General features: G+C 42.6%; 1 protein-coding gene across 4 annotated transcripts in view; it reads left to right on the top strand.

Annotated features, from left to right (window-relative positions):
• Positions 1–14,789, top strand: part of clint1a (clathrin interactor 1a) — a 172,783-nt gene that overhangs the window by 152,373 nt on the left and 5,621 nt on the right. For 2 of the 4 annotated variants that reach the window (XM_078231266.1, XM_078231268.1), the window contains exon 11: positions 1,359–1,569. In XM_078231266.1, coding sequence (XP_078087392.1) covers positions 1,359–1,569 — 211 coding nt within the window. The remainder of the gene's footprint in view (positions 1–1,358; positions 1,570–14,789) is intronic. The other 2 variants (XM_078231269.1, XM_078231267.1) reach the window with 1 other exon arrangement.

The raw sequence follows: 14,789 nt of genomic DNA, 5'->3' as shown, positions 1-14,789 counted from the left end.
ACTGGAGATACATGAAGTAAAACATAAAATATTTAATGTACAGAGCAGATCAGTCAGCATAAAAGATGACTTATGTTTTCGCTGTTTCCCGTTCTGATGAAGGATATCCAGCTGAAAGGCTCACCTTTCTCCCCTCCTATAGAGTGATGAACCTAGTGTGGATTTCAAGCTTTTTCTGCTTTTAATATAGCTGCAGGTTTTGCCTTTCCAATCATATAAATTTCTAGTCTGTACTGCTTAAGCTACGTTGGATAGTACATTTAATAGGGTTAAGGTGTAGCTCTGGTGAGCATAGTCACCTGTATCTTGACAGTAAAGCTGAAGCATTTAATGACCAAGTGATCATGAACTGAGTGAGTCGCTCAAGTGCTGGTCGGCCCAGGTGCAAATTTTCCTATAGAGCATTAATAAAGCCAGTGATAACATTGTTAGACTATTGATGGATTCTCGTTCAGCACTGCAAATGTTGTTCTAAATTAAATGTGTGCCTTTTAGCGATTGGTGAAATTATGCATGACAATATTCAGAATACTACTTGTTGGTCCTCAGGTCATTGTGCTACTTGGAAGGATGGTCACACATTGTTAGCTATTACAACAACATTCTTGCCCCTTATGCAGCACTTGAACAAATATCCTAAGATGCTTTGTGGAACCTCAGTGGGAAATTTGGGAGAGGTGACCAAAAACATAATGAGATGGGCGCTGAGTGAACGAAGAGAGAAGGGGTTTATGGAAGGGGTTCCAAAGCCCATGAGAATAAAATAAAATAGTGGCACCGCCAACATAATTCGATGTCTTGCCATGTGAAAGATTTAAATATAAATTTAACTATTAACTTCTAATTTTGTCTATGTCAACAGTTGCTAGTTTGTTTTCTGATTTTTCTCCTCCTATCTCCCCAGAAGCCAATGATTATTAGTTTACAGTTCCACAGGTGCTGGCTAACCTCCTTGTACCTCATACAAATGTTGTTTTTCACAGGTGTGCTTAAGCAATGAGGGTCAGTAAGTGATTTCACAGTGGAGGCCTCAGAACCAGAACAAAATTGTTCTTGGCCAATAATTGTAAAATTGTTCATGCACACACATTTATCAGACATTGATCTCTGGCCCGTGATTGGGAAGTGGGGATTGTGCTGAGATTAACTGAAGCAACAAAACTGCTAGATGAGCTCACTCAACACATCCGATCTTAACACTAGGATCTTCTAGGCTGTGTGGGTCAGTATTTTAAGCAGGGATCTATGGGAAGAGAGTGAAGGGAAAGATGGGGAGGAGAAAAAAGGAATGAGAGGAAAGAGTCACTCAGTTTTGAGTATCTTGTGTTATTTAATACATTGGCGTGTCTCTCTTTCAGCCTTTGCAGATGTTGTCCACGCCTTTGTCAAGGCCTACTACTGTTGTTTTACCCACACAGAATATGCAAGAGAACCAGAAAGCAATCAAGCCATCTTTGCCTTCTACTTGGTCAGATCCAAGTGTTAACATCAGTCTAGACTTTCTGACACCTGGTATGCAACCTCCCAAACCCCAGCAACCATCACTTAACACCATGATACAACAACAAGGTAAACACTTTTAGAATCATATGATGATAAAAAGGAAAAAAAGAATGACTTGTATTTATATGATACCTTTCACAACCCCAGAAGTCCTCAAGTGCTTTACAGCCTATGAAACAATTTGTTGAAGCGTAGTCGCTGTTGTGATGGAAAAAATATTCAGCTTAGCGCGCCTGTACCAGTTCTATTCACTTAGTCCCACTCGTGTGCCCTGTCCCCATAGCAGCACAGTTTTTCTTCCTTCAAATGCTTATACAGTTCCTTTCCGAAAGTTACTATTAAATTTCCTTCCTTCTTTCAGGCAACAAATTCCAGACCACGACAACTTGCTGCATAAAAGAATGCATCCACATGTCACCTCTGGTACTTTTTGTCAATTACTTTAAATCTGTGTCCTCTTGTTACCAACCTTTCTCTCGTGGGAAACAATCAAAATTGTTCATGATTTTGAACAATTCTATCAATTCTCCTCTTAACTTTCTCCACTTTTTAAAGAGAGCAACTCCAAATTTTCCAGTGTCTCCATGTAACTGAAATCCCTCATCCCTGCCATGTTAGTATCCCCTCTAAGACCTTGACATCCTTTAAGTGCGGTGCCTAGAATTGAACACAATACTCCCGATGTGGCCTAACAACTGTTTAAGAAGGTTCAGCATAACTTGCTTGATTTAGTACCTTCGATCTGTATTTATAAAAGCATATAAATATGCTTTTGTAACCTACTCAACTTGAACTGCCTTCTTCAAAGATTTGTGTATATACTGTCACAGGAAGTGAGTGTGACACAGGAATATGCAAGACTTTTCACAAAATATATTGATGAATACGTAATAAATATATGTAAAACCAATAGGCAAAGTTAGCATAGATGCTGTGTTGAGATACAAAGGATGTTAGCAGCTTCCTAGGAACAGAAAAAATTTCCAGTTATGGAGGACAACATGCTAGGCAGCTGTGATTAAAGGAGTTGTGGGCCACTGTGGACTCCTGGAGTTTTACTTAATTACCTTAGGAAACAGGAAAGTAATTTTATAGAGTGTTAGCTAAATTATCCATGTTTACTACTTCTGTTTTGCCGCTCCCATGTGACTATGGTTTGAAGGTGGGGAAACATTGCACAAGGTTGCATGTTAACTGGATGGAACTGCGTTACTTGGACTTTTATAGTTTCTTATTGTAACAGTTTTGTTAGCTATATCGGATAAACATTATGTTGCTGCATTGTCCACATTGCAGAAAGTACTTTACAAATAATTCATTCTGTTAAGTACTTTGAGACATTTTGGTACAATTATATTGGTGTAAGCAGCTGTATAAGCAAATGAAAGTTTGTCATGCCAGAGGTGATGTGAGCTATGTATTCTGATTTTTATTCTTTGAGAGTGGATTTTTTCAATCATTAAAAAAAATATTGCAAAGACAGAAACCTAATTTGCAAGGATCCCAACTCCAATTATAGCAATTAATAAATTTTAAGTGGTGCTTATTTTTGAACCCGTTATAATTGTCTGCAGGGCAGTTGATCTGTTACTAATCAAATGTAATATTTGTAAAATATTTTTAAAAACTCCTTTGATATTGTTAGCACAGGGCTTTATCAGGGATTTCCAAAGTTATGGATTTTTCCCCTTCAGCTCTCTCGTCAAACCCAGACCAGTTGAGTGGACATCTGCATCTCCCATTGATTTCAGTGGCAACTCTTGGGAGTCCCTTGGACTCTTGGTTCAGCCTGAATCTTTGCATCCTTACCTCTGCAATATGCCATCACCAGCTGGATTAAATGCAGGTGCTATCACAGGCTTATAAATCCCCATAAAGAGACTTGTAGCTCCATGATAAAATTCCAAAGGTGGAAAGAACATGTGTGGATATCACCTAGTGTTCAGATTGTGGTTACATTTTTTGGATATAATTCTTCCAGACAAATGGTATTCTAAACCAATAAAAGGAGTCAATTAAATATGAGGGAAAACTGAAGTCATTGTCTCAGTCTGTGCCACAAGCCCCAGTTCCTCACCAGCAATTCTCTCTCTCTCTCTCCCTGGTAACAGTCTGAGACGGAACAAGACTGCAAACTTGATGCTATATTCGACCCTGGGATGGGCTTTCAACATATCTGTACCATCACTGAAAAGCCTGTTTCCATCTCCATAACATCACCCACCTCACGTCCTCTGCTGCTGAAACTCTTGTAACCTCTAGACTTGACTATTCTAACATTCCTGGGTTTCCCATATGCTATCCTAAGACCATTCAAAACTTGTGCCAACTGCTGTTCATCCATCACATTGGTTTTGAAAATTTTCATCCTTTTTTTTTAGTCCTTCCATGACATGCAACCTTCCCATCTCTGTAATTTCCTCCAGCCCTGCAACCCTCAAATCTGCCATTGATGGCCATGCCTTCAGCTGCCTAGACCCAAAGCTCTGGAATTTCCTCCCTAAGCCTGTCAGCCTCTAACTCTCCTCCTTCAAGACACTCCTTAAAACCATACTACTTTGACTTGGTTTTCTGCTCTAAAATTTATTTATGATATTCAGTGTCATGTTTTGTTTTATAATGTCTCTATGAATTGCTTTGGGGCATTTTGTTAATTTAATATAGCACCTGTACAGTAAAAATCTCTCCATCATAATGTAGACGAAAAACGGTGTGCAGGGGAAGCTAAATGGATGGAACAGTGGCACAGTGGTTAGCGCTGCTGCCTCGCAGCTCCAGGAAACTGGGTTTAATTCTGGACTTGGGTGACTGTGCAAACTTCACACATTCTCCGTATCTGCAGGGTTTCCTCCGTGCGCTCCGGTTTCCTCCCACAGTCCAAAGATGTGCAGGTTAGGTGGATTGGACATGCTAAATTCTCCCTTAGTGTCCCAAGGTGTGTAGATTAGATGGGATTAGCCATCGTCATTGTGTGGGGTCACAGGGATAGGGCGGGGGAGAGAGGGCCTGGGTAAGATACTCTGTTAGAGAGTTGGTGCACACTGGATAGACTAAATGGCTTATTCTGCATTGTAGGGATTCTATGATTCTAGATGCAGAGTAGTCTGAAAATCCTCTCCTCTCTATCAGTAAATCCTCTTAAAACCTGGGAACACAGAATTGTTTTGTCAGCAACACAGTGATGTGTTGTTAATCTAGTGGCACAAATGCTTCATTCTGAATTGGTCTCCAGAGCTGCCAGTGCCTGAAGGGGATAATGAGTTGTTTGAAATAATTGCTTTAATCAAAGAACAAGAGCTACTCTCTATGTTTACAACACAGTTACAAATCCATCTACAGGAAAACTTGAACCTGTTAGTGTTTCAACCTTTGGAATGCATGTTCTTTGCATAATGTAACTGAAAAACAATGCTTGTACTATTATACTTGCTGTCCATATCTCTTTAGGTCAGAGTTGTTTAATGCAGCTGCAAGCCTGTGATTGCCATGCATTGGTAGATTTAGGTGTGTTTGTTCAATTTTTCAGCCATCTTTTTTTCTTTTAATTTTCTCTCTTCTCTACCACCACTGCAAGAGTTAACCCCTGGCTGGGGTATCTCCAAGAAAATTACCATAGTTTAGTAACAAGGGGCTCCCCTCTCAGCTTAGAGTCCCATCTCTGGGACAATTTTACTGAAGCAATTCAAGCGCGAGTCAGCACCTTTTGGTCTATCCTCCTTTGAAAATAGTTGAAATAAAATGTAAATATCATTAGGAATTCTTGCCAAATATTACTCCAAGCAGTATCTCTAATGAGTTTAGCTTTCTATTCCCAATCCTCGTTGTGGAGAAACTCATAACCACCTTCACGGGCATCGTCCCCTTTCGCTGAGAATTAACTTCTATTGAGATATCCATGGACTCCTCTGGGTAGACGTATATGAAGAATCAGGAGCACGTGTGACCCTCTCCCCCAAACTATACCAGGAACAACCACAATTGTTTTAACGCCATTTAAAATAAAGTCGTCCTCTTATCAGTTTCCCCACCACTGAACTCTGTGGCCAGCTCTTCCACTACCAGAATTCTGCGGCTGTTGAATGTTTCTTTTACAGAATGCCTTGCAACAACTTGCCCACCTTAATTTAACAGCACTTCTCACCCTGACCATCTGACTTCTACACAGAGAAGGACAAGAACAGGGATATTATGAAAATATGAACCTTCCAAATCTCTCACCATCCTGAATTGGATATTTAGCACCATTTCTTCATTGTTGTCGGGTCAGTATCTTAGAATTCTCCACCTAACTCCACTGCAAGATCGTCAACAAAAGCTTGCCATCGCCATTTCAGGGCAGTAAGGGGTAGGCAACATGGGTAATCATGGCAGTGTCATTTATATCCCGATAATTATATTTCTTAAAAGAAAACATTGCAACTTAGCAGAAATAATAAGGCATGATTCTGTTCTCGGGAGAGTAGAACTTCGGAATCTGTGGATTCTCAAGGCCTTGCTTTAGAACACATCCCTCTAAATTGGAAATAGAGTCCCTTGAGGGGAAAGCTGAAGATAGATGTCAAGTCGGTGGCTCTGACATCCATCATTATGAAGTGCTTTGAAAGGTTAGTTATGGCACGAATCAGTTCCAACCTCGCAGATTGCTTGGATCCACTTCAGTTTGCCTATCACTGCAACACATCCACAGCAGACACCATCTCCCTAGCCCTACACTCGACCCTGGAGCACCTGGACAACAAGGACACTTATGTCAGACTCCTATTTATTGACTACAGATCAGCCTTCAAGACCATTATCCCAACAAAACTCATCTCCAAACTCTGTAAGCTAAGGCTTGGCTCTTCTGTCTGTGACTGGATGCTAGACTTCCTAACCCACAGATCGCAATCAGTAAGGCTAGACAACAACACCACCTCCACGATTATCCTCATCATCAGTGCTCCTTAAGGCTGTGTCCAGAGCCCCTTACTATACTCCTTCATACACCTATGACTGTGTGCCAAATTCCCCTCCAACTCTTTTCAAATTTGCTGATACCACTGTAGTGGGTCGGGCCTCAAACAATGACGAGACAGGAAAGAGGTAGAGAATCTGGTGAAATGGTGCGACAATAATCTCTTCCTCAATGTCAGTAAAATGAAAGAGATAGTCATCGACTTCAGGTAGCATATTCCAATATATGTGGCAAATTAAATCTAATAACAAAAACATTTGGAAGTTCATTATGAAGAATCATGGGCACTTTTGACCCCCTCTCCTAGACCATATCAGGAAGTTAGCTAACTCCATGGTGATTCCCTCAGTGCTAAACTCTAAGGGTAATCGGAGGACTCGGGGACAGGATATCAGTGGGGCTTTTAAGGGTTTTTATGCTGCCCTATAAATTGGATCAAGCTGATGATGCTCTGGCACTTGTGGAGCACTTTTGTTCTTCCCTTAAACTCTCCACTATCTTGGAGGACCTGAGATTAACATAGAGTGCCCCTACTTCTAAAGAGGAAGTGGCTTCGACCCTGAGGGAACTTCAAAGCGGTAAGACTCTGGGGCCTGATGGCAATTTAAAGATTTGTTAATGGATTTGTTAATTGGTATGTATAATTATTCATTTGAAGCGGGTCTGCTGCTGCGGTCGCTTCGTGAAGCAAATATTCCCTTAACCCTGAAATCGGACAAGAATCCTGAGCAATGTCCTTAGAGGCCCAGCTCTCTTAAGTGTTGATTTGAAGTTGTTGTCTTAAGGTCCTGGCAATGCGGTGGGAGAAAATCCTCCCTATGATTGTCCAAGGCAACCAGACAGGGTTTATAAAGGGCGGAAACTTGTGTAATAATGTTAGGAGACTACTTAATATTATCCAGGCTTTCCAAAAGCATACTATAGATGGACTGGTGATTTCCTTGAATACTTTCAATATGGTGGAATGGAGTTATCTGATCTATATGTTGCATAAGTTTTGAGACTTCTTGCAAGGGAGACTAGGTAGGGATGTCCCTTATCCCGTTTATTGTTTGCAGTAGCTATTGGATTCCTAACGGAGGCAATTAGACATGACCACCAGATATTTGCTTAGTGGAGATAAGCAACATAAAATTACGCTTTGCAGGGATGATGTGTTGCTGCTTTTATCCAAACTGGATGTTGTAATTGAAGCTAGCCAGTCTTCATGCCTCTTTACAGCCCCTCTTGTTTCTTAGAGATCCCATGGCTGCGTTGGGCAAGTGTGATATTTCTTTTTTACTCATTCATGGGACATGGGCGTCGGTGGCTGGCCAGCATTTATTGTCCATCCCTAGTTGCCCTTGAGAAGGTGGTGGTGAGCTTGCCTTCTTGAATCGCTGTAGTCCACTTGTAGGTTGACCCACACTGCTGTTAGGGAGGGAATTCCAGGATTTTGATCCAGTGACTGATATATTTCCAAGTCAGGATGGTGAGTGGCTTGGAGGGGAACTTGCAGGAGTGTTCCCAAGTGTCTGCTGCCCTTGTCCGTTGAGATGGAAGTGGGTTTGGAAGGTGCTGTCTAAGGATCTTCGGTGAATTGCTGCAGTGCATCTTGTAGATAGTACACACTGCTGCTACTGAGCGTCAGTGGTGGAGAGATTGAATGTTTGTGGATGTGGTGCCAATCAAGTGGGCTGCATTGTCCTGGATGGTGTCAATCTTCTTGAGTGTTGTTGGAGCACCCCCCATTCAGGCAAATGGGGAGTAAAATTCAAAGTTTATTTATTTATTAGCCACAAGTAGGCTTACGTTCACACTGCAATTAAGTTACTGTGAAAATCCCCTCGTCGCCACATTCCGGCACCTGTTTGGGTACACTGACGGAGAAATTAGCATGGTCAATGCACCTAAACTGCATCTTTGGACTGTGGGAGGAAACCAGAGTACCCGGAGGAAACCCACGCAGACACAGGGAGAACGTGCAAACTCCACACAGTGACCCAAGCCAGGAATCAAACCCAGGTCCCTGGCACTGTGAGGCAGCAGTGCTAACCGCTATTCCATCACACTCCTGACTTGTGCCTTGTAGATGGTGGATAGGCTTTGGGAGGTCAGGAGGTGAGTTACATGCCACAGTATTCCTAGCCTCTGATCTGCTCTTGTAGCCGCTGTGTTTATGTGATGAGTCCAGTTGAGTTTCTGGTCAATGGTAACCCCAAGGGTGTTGACAGCGGAGGGATTCAGTGATAGTAACACCACTGAATGTCAAGTGGTGGTGGTGATGGTCATTGCCTGGCAGTTGTGTAGCATGAATGTTACTTGCCACTTGTCAGCCCAAGCCTGGATATTGTCCAGATCTTGTTGCACTGATTAATTGTTTAAGCTCCACAGACAACAGGATTTTTCCCACCAGGGAAATCTTAGCATCAAGAAGAATAGTTGTTTTATTAAGGTTAAAGTCCCAAGTTGCAAATATTCATAAATTGAGTCTTTCCTATTATTTCCTAAAGGAGCATTTCCTATTATTAATACTGTGAAAGCGTGGTCCGTGGGCTAGAGGGAAGATCTAACCTATCTTCCACTCTTTTTCCTATTCAGGGCAATCCGATTTCCCGCCAGGTCTCATGGTCTTATCTGTTGGGTGACGTGTTTGATGGTGCCTCCCTGTTATCTTTTGTGCAGCAATGTCAGCAGTTTGATATCCCAAAATACTCCTTTTATAAATATTTGCAACTTGGACTTTATCCTTAACAAAACAACTATTCTTCTTGATGCTAAGATTTCCCTGGTGGAAGAAATTCTGTTGTCTGTGGAGCCTAAGCAATTAATCAGCAGATTTTATGATACGTTATGCTCTGGATCCTGTGAGAATACATTGGACACTCTGTGGTTTTGGGAAAAAGACCTGGCGGTGAATATTGATGATGGGACATGGGGTAATATTTGGGAATGTGCCAATAAAATCTCAGTTCGTAATAGAACAAAGGAGACTCAGCTTAAAATATTACACCAGCTGCATGCTACTCCAAGCTTGATCATAGTATATCCTTGCTGTGCCAGAAGTGCATGGGAAGTAATTGCATTGCTTCTGGTCCTATGTCAAAATCAAATCCTACTGGTTTAATATTGTTAAAGATGTTGAGAAGATTTTGGATACAGTCTTGGAGTTTGATCCTTTAACTTTGGGTCTCTCAGATAAAAAGATAATTGATGCTAATGGGAAGAGGTTTTACAATAGCTAACATTTGCAGCATGAAAAAAATATCCTTTGTTCAAGGATCAGCGATAAGTATCCTTCAATTCAGAATTGGCATAAAATTATTGTGGAATGTGACCTGACTTGTATTATGTGAGCCAAATCGGATACATTCCAAAAGGTATGACACCCCTATCTCAAATATTTAGACTCTGCACTGTCTGACTTCTACAAAGCTTTCCATGAGTCATTTAGTTCTGTCTCTGTTATCCTGTAAGCAAGGATGTGCATCACTGCACCATGTTTTTGAAGGGGTAACCAAGAAGGTAGATGAGGGCAGTGCAGTCGACATTGTCTACGTGGACTTCAGCAAGGCCTTTGACAAAGTACCGCATGGTAGGTTGTTGCATAAGGCTAAATCTCACGGGATCCAGAGTGAGATAGCCAATTGGATACAAAATTGGCTTGACAACAGAAGACAGAGGGTTGTTTTTCAAACTGGAGGCCTGTGACCAGCAGTGTGCCTTAGGGATTAGTACTGGGTCCACTGTTGTTTGTCATTTATGTTAATGATTTGGATGAGAATTTAGGAGGCATAGTTAGTAAGTTGCAGATGACACCAAGATGGTGGCATAGTGGACAGTGAAGGTTATCTAGGATTGCAATGGGATCTTGATCAATTGGGCCAGTGGGCTGATGAGTGGCAAAAGGAATTTAATTTATATAAGTGTGAGGTGATGCATTTTGGTAGATCGAATCGGGGCAGGACCTACTCAGTTAACGGTAAGGCGTTGGAGAGAGCTACAGAACAGAGATCTAGACGTATAGGTTCATAGCTCCTTGAAAGTGGAGTTACAGGTGGACAAAGTGGTGAAGAAGGCATTCAGCATGCTTAATTTTATTGGTCAGATCATTGAATACAGGAGTTGGGACGTCTTGTTGAAGTTGTACAAGACATTAGTAAGGTCACACTTGGAATACTGTGTACGGTTCTGGTCACCTATTATAGAAAGGATGCAGCTTTATAAGACCCTCGTCAGACCCCACTTGGAGTACTGTGCTCAGTTCTGGTCGCCTCATTACAGGAAGGATGTGGAAAAGATTGAAAGGGTGCAGAGGCGATTTACAAGGATGTTGCCTGGATTGAGTGGCATGCCTTATGAGGATAGGCTGAGGGAGCTCCTTGGAGGGACGTGGGATGAGAGGAGACCTAATAGAGGTATATAAGATGTTGAAAGGCATAGATCGGGTGGACTCTCAGAGGCTTTTTCCCAGGGTGAAAATGGCTGCTACGAGAGGACACAGGTTTAGGGTGCTGGGGGGTAGGTACAGGGGAGATGTTAGGGGGAAGTTTTTCACACAAAGGGTGGTGGGCGAGTGGAATCGGCTGCCGTCAGTGGTGGTGGAGGCAAACTCAATAGGGTCTTTTAAGAGACTCCTGGATGAGTACATGGGACTTAATAGGATGGAGGGTTATAGGTAGGCCTAAGTTCGGCACAACTTGTGGGGCCGAAGGGCCTGTTTTGTGCTGTAGTTTTCTATGTTTCTATGTTTTCTATGATATCAATAAACTAGAAAGAGTGCAGAAAAGATTTACTAGGATGCAGGGCGGCACGGTGGCACAGTGATTAGCACTGCTGCCTGACAGCTCCAGGGACCTGGATTCGATTTTTGTCTTGGGTCACTGTCTGTGTGGAGTTTACACATTCTCCCCATGTCTGGGTTTTCTCTGGGTGCTCCGGTTTCCTCCCACAGTCTAAAGATGTGTGGGTTAGATGCATTGGCCATGCTAAATTGTCCCTTAGTGTCCCGGGACGTGTAGGTTAGAGGGGTAAATATATGGAATTATTGGGATAGGCCTAGGTGGGATTGTTGTCGATGCAGACTTGATGGGCTGAATGGCCTCCTTCTGCACTGTAGGGTTTCTATGATTCTATACCTGGACTTGATGGTATGAGTTATAAGGAGAGGCTGGATAGACTGGAACTTTCTTCCCTGGAATGTAGGAGGCTTAGGGGTGATCTTAGAGGTCTATAAAATAATGAGGGACATAGATAACGTAGATAGTCAGCATCTTTTCCCAAAGATAGGGGAGTCTAAAACTAGAGGACATAGGTTCAAGGTAAGAGGGGAGAGATACAAAACGGTCCAGAGGAGCAATATTTTCACACAGGATGGTGAGTGTCTGGAACGAGCTGCCAGAGGCAGTAGTAGAGGCGGGTACAATTTTATCTTTTAAAAAGCATTTAGACAGTTACATGGGTAAGATGGGTATAGAGGGATATGGGCCAAATGCGGGTAATTGGGACTAACTTAGTGGTTAAAAACTGGGCGGCATGGACAAGTTGGGCCAAAGGATCTGTTTCCATGCTGTAAACCTCTGTTATCATGATTTTATCCTGGTATCCCCCATTCTCTAAAATATCCTGTTATTGTTTATACAGTGGGAAGCAGTAAAATCTGAACCAACTATGTTGGTGGTTTCCTGTCTTATTCTGGATGTATATGTGGAAAAATGATTAAGCTGTACGGTACCAGTTTGAGGGTTGGTTGCATTCTCTGTAAAATTGGGAAAAATCTTCAATACAAATACAATTTTTAAATTGTGAATGGCTCGATAGGGCAGTGGAAATATTTCCAGTGATGTGAAGTCCAAAACCCAGGGGCCATGAATACAAACTGTCACTAATAAATCCTATAGGGAATTGAAAGGAAATTTCTTTACCAGACAGTGTATAGAATGAGGAAATTGCTGCAGTATATGAGCATGACAAGCCAACCAGTACGGTGGCATCAATGATTTGATGCTCACGCACAATTATTCACTCTATTACAGGGTGTAAAGTACAAGAGTTGGAAATACAATCCTTTGGCGCACAGGCAGTCAGTCATCTGATGAAACTGTCCATTACTTTGTTCCTATTCTGTGCTACTGCACAAAGACAATCCCCCCCCCCCCCCCCCCCCCCAAATTCCATGCGGATCTCACATCATCATAACAGCATCCATCCTCGGTCAGTTAGTGAGTGTAGGCCACTCCATCCATGTATGGAGCTTTTCCGTTTGTTTCTCTTTGACACTTTTCAGCAGTTTTCCAACTTAAACTGCAGCAAGGTAGTGTATGATTACACTGACACCATAACAGATAGGAGCAGAATTAGGCCACTTGACACATCGAGTCTGCGCTGCCATTCAATCATGGCTGATATTTTTCTCATCTCCATTTTCCTGCCTTTTCCACGAAACCCCTGATCCCGTTAATCAAGAACCTATCTATCTCTGTTTTAAAGACACTCAATGACCTGGCCTCCACAGCCTTTGCAGCAGTGAGTTCCACAGATTCACCACTCTCTGGCTGAAGAAATTCTTTCTTATCTCTGTTTTAAAGGATCGTCCCTTTAGCCTGAGGTTGTGCCCTCTGGTTCTAGTTTTTTCCTACTAGTGGAAACATTCTCTCCATGTGCAGTCTATCCAGGCCTCGCAATATCCTGCAAGTTTCAATAAGATCCCCCCTCATCCTTCTAAACTGAAACGAGTACAGACCCAGAGTCCTCAACCGTTCCTCATACGACAAGCTCTTCATTCTAGGGATCATTCTTGTGAACCTCCTCTAGACCCTTTCCAAGGCCGGCACATCCTTCCTTAGGTACAGGGCCCAAAACTGCTCACAATACTTCAAATGGGGTTTGACCAGAGCTTTAAATAGCCTCAGAAGTACATCCTTGCTATTGTATTCTAGCCCTCTCGACATGAATGCTAACATTGCATTTGCCTTCCTAACTGCCGACTGAACCTACACGTTAACCTTTAGAAAATCTTTAACAAGGACTCCTAAATCCCTTTGTGTTTCTGGTTTCCTTAGCATTTCCCCATTTCGAAAATAGCCTATGCCTCCATTCCTCCTCCCAAAGTGCATAACCTCCCACTTTTCCACATTGTATTCTATCTGCCACTTCTTTGTCCACTCTCCCAACCTGTCCAAGTCCTTCTGCAGCCCCCCTTCTTCAAAACTACCTGTCCCTCTACATAATCTTTGTATCATCTGCAAACTTAGCAACAGTGCCTTCAGTTCCTCCTTCCAAATTGTTAATGTATATTGTGAAAAGACGTGGTCCCAGCACCGATCCCTGAGGCACACCACTAGTTATCGTGAAAAAGACCCCTTTATCCCCACTCTCTTCCTTCTGCCAGTCAGCCAATCCTCTATCCGTGCCAGGATCTTACCCTTAACACCATGGGCACTTAACTTATTTAACAGTCTCCTATGCGGCATCTTGTCAAAGGCCTTTTGGTTCTCCTTCATCTAACTTCCTTGTTACCTCCTCAAAGAACTCTAACAGATTTGTCAGACATGACCTCCCCTTGACAAAGCCATGCTGACTCAGTCCTATTTTATCATGCACTTTCAAGTACTCTGCGATCTCATCTTTAATAATGGACTCAAAAATCTTGCCAATGACTGAAGTCAGGCTAACCGGCCTATAATTTCCCGTCTGCTGCCTCCCTCCCTTCTTAAACAGCGGTGTTACATTAGCTACTTTCCAGTCCCCTGGGACCCTCCCTGCCTCTAGTAATTCCTGAAAGATCACTACCAATGCCTCCACAATTTCCTCAGCTATCTCTTTTAGAATCCTGTGGTGTAGTCCATCGGTCCAGGTGATTAATCCACCTTCAGACCTTTCAGTTTCCCCAGAGCCTTCTCCTTAGTGATGACCACTACACTCACCTGTGTCCCCGACTCTCCTGGAGCTCTGGCATCCCACTGGTGTCTTCCACCGTGAAGACTGATGCAAAGTAACTATTCAGTTCCTCTGCCATTTCTTTGTTTCCTGCTATCACCCTCTGCTCACTTTTAAAGGTTTCCCAATCCTCTGGCTTCCCATTCATCCTCACCGCTTTGTATGTTTTTTGTTTCGCTTTTATGCTGTCCTTGACTTCCCTCGTCGGCCATGAATGTTTTGTCCTCCCCTTAGCATGTTTCCTCCTCCTTGTGATGAATTTCTGTGGTGCCTCCCGAATAACCCCCAAAAACTCCTGCCACATGGAGTAGCTGAGGTGAATATCATAGATGCTATGTAAAGGGAAATGATAAGTGCATGACGGGGAAAAGAACAGAAGAATAGGCTGATAATTAGGCAAAGAGGGGTGTGAGGA

The sequence above is a fragment of the Mustelus asterias genome, chromosome 16, assembly GCF_964213995.1.
Source record: "Mustelus asterias chromosome 16, sMusAst1.hap1.1, whole genome shotgun sequence".
NCBI lineage: Eukaryota > Metazoa > Chordata > Chondrichthyes > Carcharhiniformes > Triakidae > Mustelus > Mustelus asterias.
This window is presented reverse-complemented; position numbering and strand designations above follow the sequence as displayed.